The sequence below is a fragment of the Staurois parvus genome, unplaced genomic scaffold (assembly GCF_062004578.1).
Source record: "Staurois parvus isolate SC_StPar_1 unplaced genomic scaffold, SC_StPar_1.0 ptg000745l, whole genome shotgun sequence".
NCBI classification, from domain to species: domain Eukaryota; kingdom Metazoa; phylum Chordata; class Amphibia; order Anura; family Ranidae; genus Staurois; species Staurois parvus.
Window position 1 is genome coordinate 1644070 of NW_028318541.1, and position 15472 is coordinate 1659541.

Sequence of the window (15472 nt, forward strand, 5' to 3'; positions counted from 1 at the left end):
AAAACAAAGAAAAAAGTTTTGCCTTTAGTTATAATATAAGCTTTAGTAAATGTCATGTCACTATTTTAGCTGACTCATTTTTCTTTTTCTCTTACATTTCAGTCTGATCCTGGAATTCCTGAAAGTGATGATCTCAGCACTGGAGTCTGAATATCAAGAATGAACATGCCATTGATCAGCCTACTTTTTTGATCTCCTGCCAGACTTCACATAGAAGGATCGGAAAAAATCATTATGTGAAGAACATGAGGAAAACAAAAGTGGCCGGTGTGCCAAGTGCCTCCCACCTCATCTGAGTGGTACCATGACGGGAGAGACAAAGCATGTGTATGCCATCAATGCGAAAACACCCAGCTCCAAAGAAAATGACACTACCCGTGAACAGTTCAGCAAGAAGGATGCTGGGAATGACTTGAGCAGGGTGCCAGACAACTCAGAAAGTGCCTTAATTGCTGATAAAGTATCTAAACTGAATGGTAGGGAAAGAGATACTTGTAGTCAGCGGGAGGCTGTAATAAGGCCGCAACAAGCAGGCAAAATAGACTTTAAATCTCTTCAAAACAGGCCAAAGTATTCGAGTGATACAACATGGACTAATGGCAAAACTAGCCCGCTGTCTCCAACAGGAAAGAATAGAGGAAAAGACAAAAATAAAAGGTCAGGAAAGGGAGATCGTAGCCAGCACCAGCTCTACAGACTCAGCCTTAATAGCGCAAGGTCCAACCCTACCATTGGGATTGCTTACCCTCAGCAAAAGGTGACACCACCAAAAAAAGTAGAAGTAAGTCATGGACCTATCTCTGGAAGTTATCGGTTTCATGTCCCAAGTCTTCCAGAGAGGGAGGCAGAACTCCAACAAGAGGACCTAAATTTCAGTCGTTCTCTTCCAGAGCCAAGTTCTAATCTGACCTCCACCAATTATACCTCACAAACTGCTCCAGTTAATAGAACTCACCATGGCTTAAAGCTTCAGCCGGGCAATCTCCATGACAAATCCAACTCCAATGGACAATTACATTACTTAGAGTTTCAACCAAATGGAAACAAGTGGCATCCCTCTGAAAAACTCTTTCCTGGGACCAATGGGTATCCTATTCCAAACCAAAAGCTATGTCCTTATCCAGAGGGCAACAAATCTGATTCACATGGCTTTGGACCCCTGTCATTTCAGTATCCATTTCAGCCATTACAGGAGCCAAATGGGAATACATTTTGCAACAATGGAAACAGCCAAGACTTTGTTGATGTCTCTCTGGCTGCCTCCCAGGTAGCACACAATACTTTCTCCTTCCAGTCCTCCTCAAGAGAAGGACCAGAGGATCCACAGGGCAATGGATCCTATAATACTGTTTTGCCGGACAGCCGTACTTATGGTTTACCTTCCCAGCAATCTCAATTCCTCCATACACAGCAGGGGGTTCAGCATCCGCCCACACCCCCATGCTACACAGGAAGGCATGAACACTCGGCTGAACACAATGGTGCTATTTCTTCATCTGGTGCTCTAACTCCTTCTGGTGCTATAGAACAAACCCAAAGCACTTTTCAAGAAAAACAAACAGTTTTTAATCCTAGTGAATTTAGTTTACATAATAACAGTGTGCCAGCATTAATCAGTAAAAGGCAACAGCCAACTAAAGACTTTGTACACAGTCAAAGACTCCTAACTCCAGGCAATACGCTACGAAGGAATATACCACAGACTTCTTTGAACAAAGTGCACTTCCCCAATAAGCCCTATAACAATGTAAACACAGGATCTGTGCCTTTTGATAAAAACATTTCCAGAATACCTCAGACTTGGGATACAGGTAGCAACGGTTTCCCACCTCTGGACCAAAACTCTTTGTCTTACCCAAATGCCTCTGGAAACTCAATACCCTATCAATGCCAGCCAAGTGACCCTAGACAGGCACTGAAAAATGCAAGGATGCCTTGGCAGCAAGTTCACCTTACTTCACCCACAGCAAACCAAAATCACATTGAGCTATCCAGGCACAACACGAACCAAAAACTCCCATACAATCTTGGTAATTCAGACTGGCAAAACAACACTATTATGCCAAAGATTTTACCAAGTTATCATGCAAAAAAACATATTGTGGTAGATGGGAGCTCCACTCAAAGGTCTGAAATGAGCAGGCAAAGCTACAGCTCATCCAATGATATTTTGTACGACAGCGTGAAGGATACAAACTCTCAGATAAATGATTCAAGAACTAAAGGCATTTTGTATGGCATGAGCCAACCAATTCTACAATCACGGAATAATTCCAACCAGTCAGTACCACTGTCAGGTAAGACTTTTGTAGCTGAATCTCCCTGTGAATCTCCACTTCCTTCCCCAGTCACTAATCCTGTGACTGGAAGCACATGCTCTTCTCTTTCACCTATGTCCAATAGTCCTGTGAACCCAAGTTCAGAGGAGAGCCAAGTACCACCCACTCTGACATTGTCTCCATACTTTCATCAGCCATGTCATCCAACAGATAAATCTTTTCACCCAAATGATCCACTTAACTCTGGCTCCTTTCTGTATCACAAAGCTGAACTTACAAAAAATGTACCCTTCTTATTGGATTCTTCAAAAGACGAACAAACTTTTAAAAACCTACAAGAGAACCAATACCAAAAATTAGCCAATGAACCAAGTAAAGAATGTATTGAGAGCTTTGAAAGTGAACCCCCACCTCCCTACTCTTCCCACCACTTCCTTGCCAGCTCTCTTAGCAGTGCAAATTTGGATCAGCTTGACGTTCTCCTAACCTGCAAACAGTGTGACCAAAATTTTGGAAATCTGTCATCATTTCTGGAGCACCGGCAGTATTGTAATTTAAATGCAACTCTCCAAAATGAGATGAAGGACACTCTGCATGGTGCAGACATAAGAAAATCTGCTGCTTCTCAAACAATACCAGGCTTGTCCCATCACAAAGGACAAATAGAATTTCACTCCCAGTTAGCAGGTTTTCACAAAGATTATCTCCTTGACTGCGAATCAAAAGGAGAATCCAAAGAGGACCCTCTAAAAAACAGTAGTTTCCACAATGGAGCAGCACATTTGCTGCCCATGACTGCTTGTGAGACATTGGAAATGGATGACGCAAAGCTTGACAGTCTAATCATTGAAGCACTGAATGGCCTTGAATTTCAAGTGGACAACCCTGAAATAGACAGCACCTTTATTGATGTTTTTGTGGATGATGACCTCACCTCATCTAAAGCTACTGCATGTAGCCAGCCTCACAAGGTTAAAGAATCTACAGACACCAGAAAAAATGAAATTGCAGAGGAAACGCATACTCACCATAACCAAGTCCCATATGCCTGTGAAGGAAATTGTGAACATTTTGAAAAAGAGTCTTCCTACAAGCACGGAACCTCAATAAGAATGAGAAATGTATCAGAATCTGCAGCGGTGGGAACTGCTCACCCATATTCTGTAGATACTGAAACAACAAATGTTAAACATGTTATAAGGTCTGAGGACAGTGATCAGCAGACAAAAGGGGACATTAAAACTTTTCTCACATCACAGGAAAAAAAGAAAATTAACTTAAACAAAAATAATTTTAAAGGTACAGAAGATAAAGTCATAAAACCCTATGATTTTAAGCAAGGAAAAAATGACCCAAAAGATATCTCCATTATGAAAATCCCAAAGTCACGCAGGACAAGTTTAAAGGATGTAAAAAAAAAGAAGTCTCACAATGGGACCTGGAGTAAAGAGCTTATACACAAAATTGTGCAACAGAAAAACAAACTTCACAAGTTGCATGTGAAGAGTAACAAAAATGTGCAATTTTCGCTGGTGACAGAAAGACTTTTTCCACCAACTAAAAACCATCCCTTTGGTGAGTACGACTACATTTCAGATTCCGATGAGGATGCTGCTGCTAATTTACTGCCTAGTAAAATGCAACCAAATGGTAGACTGAAGTATAGCTTAAACCGGGATCCCCAAGGGAGAAGTGGAAGGCAAAAGTTAAAAGAGCCTGTTTGGCGCATGGGAGAGGCAACAAGATTCCAGCTCCAAAGTAAAGATCTGAGGTGTACAAATAAAGACAACTCCACCAGGATCCGAAGAAGAAGCAGCCAGTCATCCAATAGCAGTGATCAAAGTACAAGTATGTCAAGTGAAGCTGGCTCTAGCCCTAAAAGTACAGAGAGGACAGACTCTGAAAATGAACAAGAAACAGCACTGAGGTGTAAAACCTTCAACACTAGAGGTCAGAACACAAATCTAGAAAGAAACCTTATCAAGCCCCTATACAGAGAAAATATATCAGATAGCCGGCTACACTCAGTTTCCAAAGGGACCAAAAGGTTTGGATCTGCCAAATTCCTACTTGCAAGTTCAAAGGTGTTTCCATCAACAATGAACACTGAAACACATTACCAAGAAAAGGGCACATTACAGCAAAGCATAGACCCAACAGTGGATGGCAAAATAACAGAAGTACACAGTTTTGAAGAAAGCAAACAGACAAACGCAAGCACTTATGAAGACGCAATGGCAGCTAGCAACTTATCACAAAATAATTATACACCCAACTTAATATTAGCCATAAATAATGTGTCCCAAGAGTTGTCTTCCTATAATTCAGACAACACAGACTACCAGAGGAAGCAACTTAACTCTTCATCTTCCATGCCTGAAATGCTTAACACTGAGAGTAATCCAACCTGCTCAGATAATAATGTAAAAACTCTAAGTGAAGAACTTTGCTATGGTCATAAAGACTTTGCTTTATCCATTTCTTGTTTCAGTGGGGATTCAACAGTAAATATTTTACCTCAACAAAACCAAAAAGAGTTTGTAACTGAATGTCAACAGTTTCCAGAGGATAAACATGAGGACTTGCCTGGTTTATACACTAATAATATATTTTCTAAAACCCAAATGCCCACTGCCATTAATGTTGAACAGATATATGCAAATCAAAGCAATGACAATAATATCAACTCTTTTGCGCAAAAATGCACAGATATACCATCTTATCCTCCTGATAAAGTTTCTTCAAGTTTTTCATTTGACTCTTCATCTATATTTGCTGAGCTGCCAATATCCGATTTTGAATCCACTATGTACAATAATATATCACCACCAAAGGACAATTACATGGAATTCAACCAACCTAGTAAACCAATCCCTTTTGAACATCCATTCACACAGTACTTGCCAGAGAAAAGTTGGGACCTCATTGAGGAGGATCCTCCAGTATTATCAGCTAACATTACTCAATTTCAAGGCAATGACAATCAAACTGCAGACAAATATGCTGAACATGTACCTGTGCCATCTGTACAAATTTCTGAAGATTTGTCAAGGAATATTACTGATTACAGTTCATCATATATAAACACGGTTCAGTCAGAGGATGAGTTGGAAATTAAAAGGCTGGTTACAGAACTAGAAAATCAGCTTCAGACAAACAAAGCTCACAAAGAGGTACCTTCTCAAACACTGGCCAAACATCATATTACCCCTGAGCTCACAGATTCCTCTCTTCCATTTCCAGAGATGGAGATAAATCAAATTGAGAATAGCAGAAATAATTCTTATCTGAATGAGAATCATAACAGTCTAAGTAATGTGAACAGTTTAGTGTCTCCTCCCAAAGTAGACTGTAACATTCTTGACTCTCAACCACTTGTTAAAGACAACATACCTGAAAATCTAAAAAGCCCCTGGGATTGTTCAGTTCAATTTGACACTTTTAGTTCTAATATCGAATGTCACAAACAAACCAGATCACTAGCTTCCTTTTCTTCTGAAGAAGACAGCAACCAGTATCAATCAGCAGCTAGTGATGTTTGCCTAACAGAAGAAATAAGGTCTCTTAACCATGGTGCCCCCTCAATGATCTCAGGGATTTACTTGCCTAACCTCTCCAACCATATGGAATGCCAGACATTTTCTGACCATGAACTTTTACATGATACACTAGTCACAACTGAAACACTGCTTTCCAAATCCAAAGAAAATGATACTCCAAAAAAAGAAAGCCAACAAAATGACAATGACAATCCAATAAATAAACTGCAGAAACTGGATGAGCAGTTTGATGAGCCACCTGAGCTGGAGCACTTTCAAAGTATTCCTGACACTAATTCTGAATTTGGTCTGAAAGATGATAGTGCTCCTGATTTAAATATGACTGTAATGCCAGATCACAATGAAAGCACAACTGAACCAAATCTTTCTGATCCACTAATCAAGTTATCAATTCCTCAGACTGCAAATACCACAGCACATAGCAATGGTCATGTAATCCTTGGTGACAAGGAAGCATCAGACAAACATGGATACAAGGACAATAAACAGTCTGTGCTCCTTGATATGCCAGTCTTAGTGAAAGAGGAGAGCACAATTCTCGAAAAGTCTACAGCAATTCAGGAAGCCACAGAGAATCCATTGCAGCAGCTCCAACTTTTTGTGGCAAGAACAGCCAAAAACAACGAGGAAGAGATGCTTATGCCATGTTTTCCAGTGATACTGGCAGCTTCAGTTACTGCAGAGAACAAGTCAGAAGCTGAAACAGATGCTTCATATATTCTCCAAAGTGCAGAACCTTTTACAGCAGAATCAGAGAATAATCAAAAAACGACAGAGATAAAAGGAGCAACACAGTTATCAGAATCAGGAATACAAACCTCACAGAATGATGAGGTCAACGTGCTTGGGCACAAAGACTCAATTTCTGGTATGCTGGCAGAACCCATAATCAACAAAGCGCCTTGTGAGGATGAACAGATAAATCATTTAGATAATGAATGCCCCAGCCTAGATGTAATTAACATTGGTGTAGAGGGTGTGAGAAACCATAATGATCATCTTCTACCTGACAGCAGAGATGCTGGAAATTTGCGACAACAACAAGTGAAGGTTATTGAAGAACCCAGTCATTATCGAGGAAATGATGGAAAGAGACTATCTTCATTTGTTATGAAAACCAAAAGGGCAGACAGGTCCAACCACACATCTGATAAAGAAAAATATACAACTGATTCAATAATTACATCTAAGGTGCTCAGTGTTCAAGAAATTCCATGTGACAGACCTGATGTTAGATGTCTGGAACCAAGTTCTTTAAATATTGATGTAGTGCAAGATAAAAGCAACCAAGGATTGAACAGGGAGATCTCTGGTTTTGTATGTCCAAACAACCATATGCAAGATCTAAATATGCTTGAAGAAACAGAAATTTTTTTGGTAGATAACAAAACCCAAGAACTTAGCTCAACGCTGAGTAAAGGTAACTGTCATGTCTCGGACCTTGATGACAAGTCTTCTCACTTTACCCTGCAACCTAATATCAGTGATGTCCAGCCAAACAGCAGTAATGAATATGGAGCTCAACTTCATGGCCTTGGACTAACTTCAGAGCAATCATTGTTGAATTTTGACTTGCTCACAGTTGAACCAATTAAAGATCCAACAGAACAGCAAAAACATCTGTACACCTCACAAAATGAGTTGGATCCAAATGAAAAGGACCCCGTATGTAGCAGCACTCAAGCTTTCCCCAGTGTAGCCACGAGTCCATCAGATCAATTATCTGAAAAAAGTTCAATGGGATCAACAGGTATGCAACTATTTCTCAGCGAAGAGGGAATTGTGACATCTACAGAGGCTAGCCAAAAACAGCTGACAGCAAAAGACACTATCACTGTGACACCAGTTGTTGAAGATGGTTTAAGTCCATGTTTTTGCTCTGAATTGGTCTGCCCACACTTTAAACATCAGCAAGTACAATCTGTTGCAGATATAATTCTGGGGTGTCAGTCAATGGCAGCAGATGATACATATCCTCCAATTTATGTTGCAGAAAACCACCAAAATTTTCCAGCACTCCATAATGAACTATTTTCTGAAAGCATGCAAAACTCTGTACCACCACTGTTGTGCGATCGCAAGGAAGAGTCCCCTAAAAATGATTGGAATAAATCACAAGACATTCCTAGCATTGACCATGTATACCAAAGTGAAGACAAGAGCACAACAGCTATGGTATGCAATCTAATGAATATAGCTTCTCCAGAGTATGTAAATTTCAACAGTCATCAAGCAACAGAAAATACAGCTGGAAGAGCAGTTGCAGAAAAAAATAATGTAACAGAAACACAAAACAGTACATCTAATAGTGAGTCTGGAAAAAAAGGTACCAATGATATGCACTCAGTCATAGATGGTGTACTCCGAATCTTGGAAGGTGACAAAAGCAAAGAAATTTTGCAGAGCATTGGAATTACCTCAAAGAGTAGCCAAATCAAAGAAAAGAAACTATCTGGAGTATCACTAACATGTGATATATGTTTGGTATCCTTCCGCTCTAAGCCAGGTCTGACCAGGCACAAAGCTGTTAAACATAACAATTCCCTGACATCATCCAAAGATTCCACAGGTGATAAAACTCTTGGAGGGATAAATAAAATGGGGGAGTGGAAATGCAATAGTGAAAGTAAACAAAACCTGCAGACTGATACCACACCTCAGCACAGAATCGCCGAATTTCTAAACCAAAGCAACTCTTTTCAGCTACATACAGAATCATCAAAAACCAAAGGAGAGAAAAGTAATAATGGACTTTCCGAGAATACATCTTCTGTAGATATCACCTGCAAAAAGAAAATAAATGTCAAAGTCAAAAAAAGAAAGGTGAAGACTCAAAATACTATGTGTACAGATTCACAAGTTCCACCTGATGATGTTTTAAACATCCTGAAAACAAATATTCTAAAGGCAATCGGGCACTCGAACAGCTTCAACTCTACTGAAGACAAGACAGAACGGCAAGAGCCTTCGGATAAAAAAATACCAAGGAAGCAAAATGATTTGAAAGAAGTCAAGGTAAAAATGTGCACTATCAGTACAGATGATGATGAGAAGTTAGTAAGTGATGTGCTAGATATGGAAATGAATAGAGAAGCTTTAATTCAAGAACAAACATGGACAGATAATATTAAAGGACACGTTGAAATTACAAATGGCTGTGAAAATCAACCCATAAATAGTTTGCTGACAAATGACCAGAATTTGATAAGTCGTGCAGAGGAGAAGTTAAACACTCTAGAGCATTCCAGCAATAAAAACGATGTCCAAGATTCAAATTTACCCAAGGAAACAGTGACAGATCTTCACAGTTTGTTTGACGACGATAACTCCTTTTCCCAACTCTTTCCCAGAGATGATCACTTTATTAGAAGAAAGTGTACACGTGTATATGGAAAGAGAAGCAAAAGACAAACACCACCCTTTGAAACAGATTTCAGACAAGAAGAAAAAGGTGAGCACTGCCACTCCTCACAAATCCACTACTCCTGTGATTATAGATCCATTCCTAGGGATTCTTCATCTTTGGTAATAAATTCTTCGGCCCAAACAGAGCATCTAGCACAATACAACCAGCCCTGTTCCCTAAAGGAAGGTATGGATGGAGATGCTAAAATGCTGTCTTTTGTGCATCAGAGTAAACCAGAAAACATGAATGAACAATCACTCGCTGAAAGACTTCCACTGGAACAAGATTCAGGTATCTCCATGCATACAAACCTCTTCAAGCCACCAGAAGTATCTGTTGATTTTTCTGCAGAGATTGGCTCAGAAATTAGAGAATCTGAAGTGGAGGAAAACCTTGATTGTAAAACCAATGATGAATCAGGACTTCCTGAATTTCCCACAATAGATATGAAGATGCTAAGTGCAAAGTTTGACATGAGAGAACTGTCTTTTTTTAGTGCATGTGGCGATGACTCTGACCAGTGTGATTCAGATGCAACAGACATTGCACAAAAATCAGGACGACGTAAGAGACATGCAAAAGGTAAAACTGATGAAAAGAGGCAGTTGAAAAATCGCAACAATGTGAAAATTAAAACCAAGGACAAACAGTACAAGTGTAAAGTCTGTTTTCAGTGGTTCTTGACTTTGGGGGAGCTGGATTTTCATAAGCTAACTCATAACCCTTCACCACCCCCCACCTGTTATATGTGTGTCCAGCGCAAGTTCAGTTCTCGAGAACAACTAAGGGATCATTTAAAAGAAAAACATGCAAAAAACAAGGCAGGTCTCTGGATCTGTGGAATGTGCCTGAAAGAGATCTCTGATGTATGGATGTACAATGAGCATCTGAGGGAACATGCCACTCAGTTTGCAAGGAAAGGACAAGCTCAAAAATCAGTCATGGGGATTCCAGGGTGCTTTGGAGAAGAGAGCATGGTTAGAACATTTTTGAGCACTTTTATATATAGAACGCCCACTAAGTCATCAAAAAACATAGAGATAGATGAAAAAAGCCCAGTGACTAAAAGTCAAGAACTAAAAGAGCACAAAGAAGAAGATGAGGCACTTATTGAGAAAGAATCAGAAAACGTTGCTCATGTGGTACTGCCAGCTCCAAAGCTGCCCACAAACCCTTCACTGGACAGTTCTCATAAGAATGATTCAATACACAAAAATGCAAGTATGCATCCACACTGCAAAGACCCATCTAGGGATTGTCATCATTGTGGAAAACAGTTCCCCAAACCATTCAAATTGCAAAGACACCTTGTTGTTCACAGTTTGCAAAAAATCTTCCTGTGTCATCGATGTCCTAAATCTTACCAAGAAGTGCAGGAACTGAGAAGTCATCTTACTAATGAGCACCAACTGACAGAGAAATCTGAAATAAAGCACACCACCCTCTATGCTTGTGAACTCTGTGCGGATGTTATGCACGTGATCAAGAAATCGTTTATTTGTAGCACATGCAACTACACGTTTTCTAAGAAAGAACAATATGATAGACACATGGAAAAACATCTTATTGGTGGCAGTATGACATTCAAATTTAGGGGGGTAACAAGGCCAACCCCATCTGGAAAAGAGGTGAAAGAAAAAGTAATAGATTCCCCAGAATATGAATGTATGCCACCCTCTAAAAAGCCAAAGTTGTCAGATTATTCAGACATTTCTACTGATGTGCCAGATGCTGGCGAGCTCCCTCAGTACCCAATGTTATCACCTGGTGTTTTCTTTGACAAAGAGTCAGAGGAAAGCCCTGCAAATGAGAATTCAGTGAAAACAGAGATGATACTGGAAGCTCCTGAGCTCCATGCTGAAGGGAAGGAAGAACCAATCACAGTTAATTCTGAGTTATGCCATTTGTCTCCTGTACCTTGTGAGCTGAATGTTTCTGAGAAAAGAGACGATGAAATAGCTCGACAGATGCTCCCCATTCTAAATGTTGACACATCTTTCTCTTCTTCGATCTGTGCATCAAAAAATTTAACTTTTCCAGTAAGCAATGATCAAAATTCCAAAGTAACTGAGCCAGAGACAAAAGAGCAAGCAAAACAAAAAGGAGTGGAGGACATGGAAGAACAAACAGATACTAAAACACTGCAAGTTAAAGTGGATGATATTTCTAATTTGGTGTTGCAAGAACCGGCAGAACTGTATACATTTAACAAAGTAATATCATCTGGGGACAGTTCTAAAGAGCAGCAGAGCTTACTATCTGATATCACAGCTGAACCCAAACAGCATAAACAAAAGTCACTGTCACAAGATGTGGCACAGCTCACTGTGGCGAATACCCCCAAAGATAAGTCACCTGGGACAGACACAAATGTCTTAGTAAAAGGACAAAAGTTCACAAAAAAGAATAAGTCAGTCAACCAACTCAACAGCATATTGCCAACTCAAACCAATGTTTTAGCTGCTAATGGTGACAACGTATTAAAGTCTTCCACACCAAAATTCAAGGCTGCCTGCTCTCAAGACGGCAGCACTAGCACTTTGAAAGAGACAACATCCAGCCAACAAAAGTTAACAAAAAAAGACCCAACTGTTATCTTATCCAAAAACACAGAGTTTAAAATAACTGACAAAATGTTGGTATCCGCGGCTTCAAAGGTCCACCTAAAGAAGTGCAAAGAACAAAAAATATTTGGTCATAAAAGCAATGCAGGGTCACAAGAGAATTTAGATGGAGAGATAAAGAAAAAAAAGATCAAGTTGGCAATAACCGTAAAGAGCGAGTCTTCAGCTGTTGCAAAGAAAACAGACTGGGTTACCAGCCTTGCAGATGCTAAAGATGAAGCTCCAAGTAATAGGGCCTACCACAAGCTGAACTCTGGAGGGGTCACTGGTCAATATAAAAAGTCTGTGTTAGATACACATAACCAACGGAAAGTGAATGCTGCATCAAGCAACGGAGAGTACAAAAGCAAAAGAGCTCTTCTTACAAAAGGTCTGCACACATTTACCCCTAAAAGCTCTCCTCTGTCCATGAATGGCCCCCCTCACAAACGTAGGTTGGGAACGAATACCAAACCCACTGAGCCACCAAATTACAGGACAGCTGAATCACAGAACAATTTGCTAAGTCAACTTTTTGGGCAAAAAATAACTAGCTTTAAAATTCCTTTAAGAAGGGATATAACCGAATGACATGATACCTATCCTTCTTTGTGAAGAAAACTGACCAATCAAGGGAAAAAAACTGAAAGCAAAGGTTTATAAATATATATATATATATATATATATATATATATATATATATTCGTTTTGTTTTTTTTACTCTTTTGCATTCCCCATATTCCCCATTAAGCTTTGCCAAACTTGCACTGCCACCCTTGTAAAATAGTTCCTTTTGTTCTGTAATCTACATTGAAACACCTGATATTATGCAAATGTTGCAATGTGCATATGTATTTTGATTTTACTGAACCAACTTTTTAATTGCTTTGGACAGACAATAGTCAAAATCTTTTTTTTTTTTCTACTGTTGTACATTATTTCTTACTTATTAACTTCTTTTTGGCTGAAGAGTTAAGGTTTGATATTAAAAATTAAACCCATGCTCTTCCAAAAAATATATTTAAAAAACAAAAAATCAATTAAATGCTCTATATTTTATGCTGCCTTTTTGAACAGATTAAAATATTCCGTTAAAGGGTCAGTCTACTACTTTGCTGGCCTCCCTTGCTCTAATCTTGGGGGCTTCAGGCACAGATCTTTTGCCACAGTTCCTGGCCTTTTTTCTCATCTAACCTGCAGTTTTGAATGTTCCAGCCTAATTGGGTGTATTCTTTTTATTTGTTTTAATTATCCACAATATCAAAAAATTAAACATCTAAAACAGAAAGTGGAACTCCTGGTAATGGCCAACAACAGGCATTCAGGCCTGGAAGTTCAAGGGCAAATATTATAACACTGGAGTCCCAGAGACATGATAAAATGTTAGGTGGGTTAACTCTTCAGTAACTACCAATATCAGGTTTGTGTAGACAGACCATTTAACAATAAATATATATGACTCTAAGGTACAGCATGATTAATTACGACATGTGTTTAGTGTTTTCTAGTTATCTGGTTACAATGACACTCTCTAGTCAATACATTAAAGTCAAATGCATGTATAAATGTTTTGGGTCAGAATGCAAACATTAATATGTTCAGTACTTTCGATGAATAGATATTTGCAGAAACATTTTTTACTAAAAAAAGAAAGGTCCTAAAAACATTTAAACTTTACAGACAAGATTCTAGACGTATGTTTTATGCAGTAATGAGAAGGATTACAATTTAATCCAAAATAAAAAGGGACAGACCCCTTATGATTTTCCTCCACCAGGGTTGATTTTACCCACATGGTCAGTTACATATCTTAGAGACTCAAAAGGAGACATTCTTGCACATTGTTGTACACATCCTTCACTAAACGTCATAACAAATGTATTGCAGAGGAACTCCGAAGTTACTGTATTTGTTTATTCTATATTACGGAGGACTCTGGGAATTTTACCGGGGATATTCCACCATTAAAAGTAAATGAGAAAGAAGCCAGGTGATTAAATTTGAAAGCACGTGTCCTACTTACATTATGGTTAGAAACAAATATTCCCTGATTTCTTAAAGCCCACCTGCAGGATACTTTTTTTTATTCCAGGTTTTTAATTTCTGTTTGTGAGCTCCATTGAGAAGATTTCACCTCAATTTCTGTCCCTGTGAAATGAGTGAAGCAGCTGACACTGGCACAGGAAGATACTGACAGTATTATTATCCCAACAGAGGTTATAACCCTTCACATTTTTTTTTAAGGGTCATGTTCCAGTCTGTGACCCCACTGGAGATTTGCCATCACTTCCTATCTCAACAGGAATTAAGGTGAAATATTCCCCAAAGGAACACAGACCACAATGAACTTACCAGTGAGTCTATCTCTTCTCCACTCTGTCCATTTTTTAAAAAGACTGTAGCTGGACATTCATTTGTCCACCCCATGTGTTTTGGCATTCTCATGCACTTTTCTCATTTATTTTAAGGCTTGTGAAGCTTACTTACATACTACACAAATCTGCTCTGCACTGAACAGGCTTGTATGTAGATGGCAGTTCTGTGTCACACAACAAGTCTAATAAACTATTCTGACTGATGATACACACACAACACACAATAGGAAGGAGTTAATGTCACTGAAACCTTCTCAGGCTATTGGTTTAAAAATATTCCTGAATACAGTTTTAACAAATTACAAGTATCTGACCATTACCTTCATACAAAGTATTTCTTTATGTAAGCCGTTTCTGTGACCACTGTAAACAAACATTATCAGTATTTTGTACCCTTTTTACAAAATGTAACATAAACCTGTCTTTACACAGCTGCTAGTGATCCTTTGTAGCATCTACAATGTGGCAGACTAATACTTTTGACTTAGTCTTGCCCATACATAGCAGATGTCTCCCTGATTTTGAAGGACTTGGTGTGCTTTATCATAGTATCAAATGCTTGACAATCTTACTGTAACATGCATCCAGAACAGTTAGCGTAACAATGAAATCCATGGTGCTATTTCTTCATAGTTCAAGTAATGTGAAAACTAACTGAAATGTTCATTGTCCAGTGCCGGAACAGTGTTAAAGAAAATCACTCTATCCTCTATCTGATTTATATATGCCTATATACAGATGTATCTTCTATATAAAGAGAGAAATACGAAAACTCAGGTGCAGTCACCCTGGTTGAGCTGAAAACCTCTAACAGACGTAAGCGTTCTAAGGCACTGATGTAGCTTGTGAGACCAGAGTACGCTTTCTGCACAGAATCCTGAGAAACATACGCGCAACAAGGCTTTAACCTGTTAATATGTATCATTAAAGTGCATTGTATTGTATAAAATAAATATTCTACTTATTTGGTGCAATGAATAATTCAAAAGATTTTATTTTGATATTTTTGTCAAAAAAGAAAAAAAAAAACACAGAAAGAGCATAATGCATTTTTATATTGTTATTTTGTATGACTTAAATGCATCTTTATATTGTTGTTAAATAAAATATGAGATGAACAACACCATGGTATTTGTAAAGGTATATGGAATGTTAAATGACGATGAATCCAAAACAAAATACAATTATGTTGCAAAAAAAACAAATACATTTATCACTAGTGATGAGTGTGATGGGTGAGCCCCTAGCC

The 15472-nt window shown here is 38.8% G+C and overlaps 1 protein-coding gene across 1 annotated transcript in view; it reads left to right on the forward strand.

The window, feature by feature from the left end:
* Positions 1–15346, forward strand: part of ZNF469 (zinc finger protein 469) — a 126509-nt gene extending 111163 nt beyond the window's left edge. The window contains exon 3 of the mRNA XM_089654124.1: positions 103–15346. Coding sequence (XP_089510250.1) covers positions 305–12439 — 12135 coding nt within the window. The 5' untranslated portion in view covers positions 103–304 and the 3' untranslated portion in view covers positions 12440–15346. The remainder of the gene's footprint in view (positions 1–102) is intronic.
* Positions 15347–15472: the final 126 nt, after the last annotated feature.